The sequence below is a fragment of the Salmo salar genome, chromosome ssa11 (genome assembly GCF_905237065.1).
Source record: "Salmo salar chromosome ssa11, Ssal_v3.1, whole genome shotgun sequence".
In the NCBI taxonomy this organism is placed as follows: domain Eukaryota; kingdom Metazoa; phylum Chordata; class Actinopteri; order Salmoniformes; family Salmonidae; genus Salmo; species Salmo salar.
Genome location: NC_059452.1, coordinates 70672462 through 70680779, shown reverse-complemented (window position 1 = coordinate 70680779; position 8318 = coordinate 70672462). Strand labels below are relative to the sequence as shown.

Below are 8318 nucleotides of genomic sequence, written 5' to 3'. Positions count from 1 at the left end.
ATGGAGGGAGGGGGAGGAGGTAGAGAGTTACTAGAGTGAACTAGCCCCATATGAATACTCTTTTTCCCTCTCCTGCCAAATAGGTGATCTGACCTTGTACGCACTACAGCAGTTACACAAGCTGGTGTATCCTCAATGATGATCAGTCTTAGTATGTACTAATGTTCAAGGTCTGAAGTAGTGTGCTGTTCCTAAGGTTTTGTCTCCATCTGCTGGGCAGAGTGAGAACCATCCCCTGTGCTGATGTGGGATTGGGCAACAGTTTCCTCTGACAGGCCTGACATTGGAGCGAAACTCAGTTTCAGTCCCAAAACTTTACATTCAGATGTTTTCTTTTCTCATTAACAGTTGTAAACTTGTACAATTAACGTTAACATTTCAAGGGTTTAGACCACCGATTTCCACTGTCCTGCCGCTGGTTCAAATTTTTATACAGCACTTCATTTATTTATTGATGATGGCGATTGGCTGGAGAGAGCACACAGGTTTACCAAGTAGCACCCTCAGGCTGAGCTTCCTGTCCAACGAATTTGGGTCCATTTTACCTTAATATTATGTTTTAGAATAATTACAACATAACTGTATTGTCCATATGTTACAGCGAACAACAGAAATGTGTCTTCTATTCCTTTCAGTTGAGACGAGCACTGGGTCAAGCTGTAGTGCATCTCCACTGGATGGGAAGCATGTTGTGGGGTTAAGGGCCTTGCCCAAGGGCCCAGCAGTAGGGGAATGTCTTGAGGATGTGAAGCCAGTAGCCCTCCAGTTGCCAGATAATTTCTGCCTTTTTCCCCCCAGTGCCCATCCCGGGCTTTATCTCAGCTCCTGGATCACAACGCCTTCTCCGTTAACTTCAAACAGGGGGTAGATCTTTCTCTCTCTCAGAGAAGTCAGTGAAAGTGTAGATGTAGAGCCCTGGACTTGTAAAAGGAGACCCACCTCTCCTCAACCTCCACATACACCCAATACTCTGAGGTATGAGGGCATGCTGAAAAATCCAGTAATGGGGTTGTAAAGACAGGAGTCGAAAAAAACATTCTAGACACCAGTAAACCTTCTCTGGAGAGTACGTTTCGATATCTTTCCTTTGAGCAGACTCTCTGGTCACTCTTACAACCAGAGTTTGTTCACCTCCACTTGCCAGAGGTGTCATCCAGAGAAGAAGCCATCTTTGGCCAGGACACCCCTGAATCTTATTAAATCTCTGTGGATTATCAGGGACACTCGTCTCATCTCCTTGTTTCACTATCCTCCCATCGTCAGATAACATCAAACTACAGTGATTTGTATGATGGTCCAGAGTCCCATCAGCTGTTGAGAGTAAAGAGAAAAGAAATGTCGGGAAAATGTTATCAATGTCAAAAATAGCCCCCTCTGTAAAAGTCCGTCATTTCAAAATGACGTCAAGTACATTGAGATGTACAAATCTCCCTGCGTCACTAAAAGAAGAACTTCATTTGCAAAAAAAAAAAAGGAAACGTGTCTTACGGCTTTGAACCACTGTGAACTAGATCCTTACAAAGTGGAACTGGGGCATGATTCCATCGGTGTTATTAGCAACATAGCTGTACTGTACCTGCATGAGGAATGACTGTTTCTTCGCTGGGTTCACTCGTGTCTCCCTCTCTATAAACGGCACACGCTCTGGCTCTGCAGGATGTGTGTGTGTGGTTGTTTGGGAGCCAACACACTCATCCCCGTCTGTTAGCAGCGAGGCCCACTCCTCCTGTCCTCCCTATTTGTCCTCCGGGTCTGTAGCAGAGCATAGGACCTCACCGTACAGCCTCCGCTGGTCTTCGCCAGGTCAGACTGTCTGAGTTTCTGTCTGCTGACAGGACTACAGGATGCCCAGGCCAAGACCCTGATACATTCTCTGTTACAGTGATGTCACTGAACTCACCAACTCTTACCCTGTCCACTGCTACATGTCTGATCTGGTACTGCATGTCTTTCTCCAGGCTTGATATCGCAGTCTTCCCCATTATCTCTGGTCTCCAAGTATCTCCATTTTCCCTACACAGGGAAATAGATCAGTTCTGACAGGTCTGTACTCCACTCTGAGGCTGTCAGTGTGTCCAGTCTTTGACGGTGTTAAGATCAGAGTGATGCTGCTCTGCTGTGTCTGTCATCTGAACAGGGTCAGGCTTTGACAAAGGCTCATAGTCAGAGTCCACTGACCTGTCTCCCTGGTAGAGACGGATGGAGGCTCCAGGAGTGGAATCATCTGGGATGGAGCCTGCAGTGAAATTGAGTTTTCAGTTCTGTTTGGCCTCGTTAAAAACCATTAAAGACATGAATGATTGTGATCATTTTCCTACTCTTGTTCTCCTCAGCCATGAATCACGGTAGTTGAGTGTTCTGGTAGAGGTGCGTGGGCCTGGTCTGCGTTCGTTTTGAGGTCATAGGGAAGACTTTCAAGGAACTCCAGCTCGGCCTGTTTGTCATCCAGTCACTGCTCTGCAGTCTTCCAGCTGTGTCTCTATCCTGGACTGCAGGTTTTCACTGCAGTCCCTAACGCAGGCTGCTTTAGGGTGCCGGTTCTTCAGAGGGCAAAGACAAACTTTCAGAGGAACAGCCTTCTCTCCACTGGGCACCAGCAGTTAAGCGAGGGACTTCCAAAGGTATACTATCTCTCTGTAACCCCTGACCACCTTCTCAAGATCTCCATAGTATGCACATTAGAGACCAGGGAAATCGTTTTTGGGATGTTCAGATACCAGTTGTTCTGGAGCTCCGTCCTCTGCTGAACAAATTGGGATCACGTTCTTCAGCGTTTTTAACTAAATCACTTCTTTTCCAAGAGGAGAAACCCTTAAGGACGAGGAAGGCCCGAGCAGACATGCAGACATGTCACAGCCATGTCTGCATGTGTGGCTGTCTGCTGCTGAATCACTTCAGGATGAATCTGCTTCTCTAAAAGGGAGGGAGTCAGCCGATCCGGTCTGGAGGTTCTCTTATAGTGCAGAGTCGCATAACTGCAAGGATTCGCATGGTACAAGAGTGGATGGTTTAGATACTCTGAAGCTCCACTCACCTTCATCAGTCCAGTCAGGCTTTGATGTGCTGATCCAGTCTCATAGCTATGAACCTCTCCCGCAGAGAGTCTGTCTCTGTTACCTGGGTGGCAGTGGTTGTAATCGGCAGTGATATATATCCCCCCCGTACACTATAGAGTCTGAGGCCCACAAGAAGAGATCAAGTCAGACGTTTATTGTTATAAACTCCCGGAAAGACAGTCAGATAGGGGTCACACAGGGTAGATTCAATATGGGTTGATATTTGATAGTGTACTGTGAAAATGCCTTTGATGTCAGGAAACGCCGTGCGAGATATTGTTCTGTAGATACCCAGTCTGAAGGACTCGGAGCGACAGACACACAGTATTCCAGGATGAATGGGCTGAACCAAAGCTGGTACCTCAACCCAGCCTACGAAAGACAGATGGGAGGACAGACACAAGAGGAGACGTGACTTAGCAATAACCTGACACTCATTAACTCTGTGAAGTCATTGTGATACTGACCTTCCCCTTTGATCGCCTCTAGGTATCTTTTCTTCAGTTCTCCTGCTCCAGCTTCTAGATTCCCTTCTTCAGTATAGAGTTCTCATCAGGGCATTTCCATCTTCCTCTTCTTAGAAACACTATGCATCAAATTTAAACACGCTTTGCGACGAAAACAAAATAAGCAAGCATTTTTGGGGGGGGTTTACATTCTGAGTCTCATTGCACATCCTGAGTCTCAAGCAATTTGAGACATACAATAGTGAAATAGAAGCATTCAGTTTGGATTGCAGGCTTCTGTTTCCATGCTCTTACCATAGTTGAGAGAGACAAACTCATCCTTTGAAGTTTTCAAGTGTATCCATTGACAGATCACTTATCGACTGACAGCTGGGAGCAGGAGACCCCACACTATCCTTCTCTCTAAGCATGTTTCATCTGTGGAAACTGCAGTAATGTATCATAAACTAACCATCCGGAATCTTTATACTTGATTAAGTGTTTGGTTTGTGGTGTGAAACTGTTGAGCATTAAAAGCCCAGAAGCGATGCAGTTCTTGACACAAACCGGTGCGCCTGGCATGTGCTACCATACCCCCCGTTCAAAGGCACTTACTGTACATTTTTTGTCTTGCCCTTTCACCCTCTGAATGGCACACATACACAATCTATGTCTCAATTGTCTCAAGGCTTCATCTACACTGACTGAAGTGGATTGAACAAGTGACACCAATTAGGAATCACCTGGATTCACCTGGTCAGTCTATGTCACGGAAAAAGCTATATTTTGTACACTCAGTGTCTACCAATAACCAGACAGGACAGATTGTCACACACGACAAACTCTTCAGATTGGTTTATAACCTCTAGCTCTACCAGAGGAGGCTGGTGGGAGGAGCTATAGGGGGACGGGCTCATTGTAATGGCTGGAATGGAATCGATGGAACGGCATCAAACATACGGAAACCACGTTTGGCTCTGTTCCATTCAATCCACTCCAGCCATTACAATGAGCCCGTCCTCCAATAACTCCTCCCACCAGCCTCCTCTGATCTCCACCCTATGTAATTTAGGCTAAAGCAGAGTCTTCCAGTGTAAATATATATATATATATATATATATATATATATATACTTGACTTAAAGTTTTGTCCTTCGCTAGAACCAGTTTCACTTGACAGGAAATGTTTATGAAACACCAATACCTTTGAGTACCCACTGATAAAGTATTAGAAATAGTTCTTGACCTTAGTTTACCTTTCACCACAAGTCAAATGAATAAGTAACTAAAAGTAGGGAGAGAGAGAGAGAGAGAGAGAGAGAGAGAGAGAGAGAGAGAGAGAGAGAGAGAGAGAGAGAGAGAGAGAGAGAGAGAGAGAGAGAGAGAGAGAGAGAGAGAGAGAGAGAGAGAGAGAGAGAGAGAGAGAGAGAGAGAGAGAGAGAGAGAGAGAGAGAGAGAGAGAGAGTGAGAGAGAGAGAGAGAGGCGATAGTGGAGGAACAGAAGCAGGAGTCATGGGAGTCAAACAAACCACACAGAGACGTGTTTAAAAGTAAAGAGCCTGTATATTTACTGAGTTTGTCTGCAGAATACCAATACCATTTAATTCATTGCCTGTGCGGGAAAGCACATGTTTATTTCCATCGGCTAAGCAGTAGAGACGTTAGCTCCCTTCCTTTAGTGAGAAACATGTTGTCTTCAAGTGGCGACAAAGGCCTGCTTCTGCCGCTTGGAGCCTTGTAGCGCCCAAACATTCACCTCAGAAAGACGTCCATGTCTGGATTAGGAGGCCTAACGACACACACTCTCTAAGTGCACTACCCAAGGCCATGCGGTTAGCAGTTGTATAAAGTTCATTTAAAGAACAGAATCCAACATAGAGCCTTAAAGCCAAATCATCCAGGGACCCTAACTTAGATATAGAATGACATTATTGAGATGTAAAGTCCCAATTATTTCACAAAGCAATAACATTCTATAGTTAAAGTGGGTTTTGCATGGAGTAGACCTATTATTAATTTAAGAAAATTATACAACATTCTCAGAATCCCACTCAAACCAACATGCTGTGAGAATGTGTGGGGTACATTTGAGGTACAGGTAAATTACAGATTTGAGCAGTACAGACAAATAATTCTAATATCGAAGACAAATAAAATAAAATGAAAACAGTAGCTCTGATGAGTTAGGTGAATGGGATAGCATCAGGCTGTTGGTTAGTCTATAACCCATTGTGGGGCTCTGCCCTCTTGTTGTCTACTGACATCAGTCAGTATTGTATTGTATTGCAACCTGGCAAAATGGAACAAATGTGACTTTCAAAGTCAGAAGTTATGCTTCTAGGTGGGTTTCCTATGTGTTTTCAGTAATAATATCTGACATATAAAACTGTCTGACGGGAGGAGAGGCAGCCGTTCAGCCATTTCTCTGTCTATACACTGACTCTGCAGCTTTAGATTAGAGCTCCCAGACCCCGATCGAGGCCTATTCCCGGATTAACACACGCCTTCAATGGAGATTCTCCATTTAGCAAGCATTTTTAGTCCAGGGGTAGGCTTGATCTGGGTGTCGAGGCAACCCTTCCTAAAAAATGTGTTATCAGGCTAACATAACATCATTGGCAGGTTGAGAAGCTTTAACTAAAAAATGTCCCTGAATGTTCGAGATGGATAGGAAACGTGTCCACCTGCACACAGCTACATAATAACCCCCACTGAGAAGAAAAACAAGGTTTGATCTAGATTTGAACAATGTTGTCATTATTTTAAATAGAACTATAGGCATCCTTAATGTCACAGACGTTTTAAAAAATATTCGTACAATTATTTTATAGAATTAGGTAGGAATATACTTTTTCCAAAAAACAGGAGACTATAAAGAGGAAACCACTGGTATGTGCAGCTAAGCATCGACTTCCCATCTTATAATATGGCTTTAGGAGTTCTGTCTGTCAAAACTCACACCCCCTTCCTCCCCGTGGCTTTGCCTCGCTGGCTGCTAAAACAGGCAAGGCTATCTCACACACACTCTCTCTCTCTCACACACACACACACACACACATACGTACACCCACGTGCACACACACACTGGCTCAATCTCAATTGACTAAACAAAGCATTTCTTATATAATGCAAACTGTATTGTATATCTGGATGAGTAACACCGTACTGTATACGACCCAGATTATATTTGTTAGCATATGGCTCTTAGAAAGTATTTTGACTGAATTGAACTACGATTCCTAAGCTTCTTCACTTCAAGTGAGATATTCTAGTTGTCCAGGGTTCCAGCCGTAGAATTTGAATATTAGAATGACTTCTTATTCTATTTTTCCAGCTCTGTGCAACCTGTTGCATAATGGCTTCCTCCCTGTCTCTCTTCTTCTCTCCCCCTATCACTCTCCTCTCGCTGTCTCTTTCTCCCTCTATCGCTCTCTTCTTTTCTGTCTTTCTCTTTCACTTCCATCCGTCTCCCCCCCTCCATCTCTCTCTTTCTTCCTGCCTCTGTCACTCTGTCCCGTTCTCTTTCTCTCTCTGCCTACCCTCCCTCGTTATATACATGAATACGTTGAACCTGCAACATGCACGAGTTGTAGTGAACACTCACACTATCTGTCTGCTAGTCAGCCAGCTGCAGACTGGGCCTAGGTAGTACAGAGTACACACACACACCAGTGTGCAAACACTCACACACGTAGACACTCATCCACACACACACACACAAATCCACCATGACGTGTCCACTCCTCAGTGCCTGTCCTTGTGTCTCCTAGTATATTACTGAACTCACCAGTAGCTTGGCCATACAGAGTACCAGACATCTTCAACCTTTATCTTAGCTAGTTTACATAGTGTACATATTCATTGACGTATTCCCTCCCCTCCCCTCACAAACACACAACACAAGCAATTGCAACGCCCACCCTCCCACACGGACTCCCTCACTCCATATCAACCCTCACTCCTGCATGTCACTGCTGCCACAAGTAACTCCCTATGTCCCATGCAGTGCACTACTTTTGGCCAAAGGTAGTGCACTACATGGGCAATAGAGTGCCATTTGAGACACAGTTTATATCTCTGTTATAACCCCCCCCCCCCACACTCCTGTAATATAATGTCCCTGTTATAGTGTAACACTCTCACTCTGCACAAGAAGAATATAGGCCAAATCTGAAATCACACCCTATTCTCTATAAAGTGCACTACGTTTGGCAAGAGCACTATGTAGGGAATAGGGTGCCATTTTGGACACAGGATTAATAATAGTCATAATAACACTAAAGGTAACTCTACACAAGCCCCTCCCCTCTGTGAATCAGGGCGGGCCTTATCATGTAGCCCAGCCTTCTGATAGGCGCATGCGTTTGACAGACGGGCTGTGGCGTTCCTCCTGATTGGACATCGGGCGCAGCAGGAAGTTGTCATTTCCGCGGTGATCCTCGCGGTCGCTGCTGTCGTATGAGCTCCCACAGCTGGATAGGCTGTCGCCAGGAGACCGCCCTGCCTCGGCTGGGCCCTGATTTGTTAGGTAGCCCTGGGACACGGCCCCCATCCCTCCGCTGACAAATCCGATGCCTCGATCTCTGGGCGGGGAGGCGGGCTCTGACTTGATGTGAAGGTTCTGATGGACATTCTGGAGGTTGAGGTTGGAGTTCTGACAAAGGTTTCTGATGGAGGAGAGGAGAGATAGGGGTTAGAAAGAGGGAGAGGAAATACCCAAATACAAGCACACACAGAGGAAAAGACACACAAACACACACAAACACACACAGAGACACACACACACACACACACACACACACACACACACACACACA

General features: G+C 45.3%; 1 protein-coding gene across 3 annotated transcripts in view; it reads right to left on the bottom strand.

Moving 5' to 3' along the window:
• Positions 1-5044: 5044 nt before the first annotated feature.
• Positions 5045-8318, bottom strand: part of LOC106563077 (myocyte-specific enhancer factor 2C) — a 31332-nt gene continuing 28058 nt past the window's right edge. For all 3 annotated transcript variants that reach the window (XM_014128302.2, XM_014128303.2, XM_014128304.2), the window contains one exon: positions 5045-8168. In XM_014128302.2, coding sequence (XP_013983777.1) covers positions 7832-8168 — 337 coding nt within the window. In that variant the 3' untranslated portion in view covers positions 5045-7831. The remainder of the gene's footprint in view (positions 8169-8318) is intronic.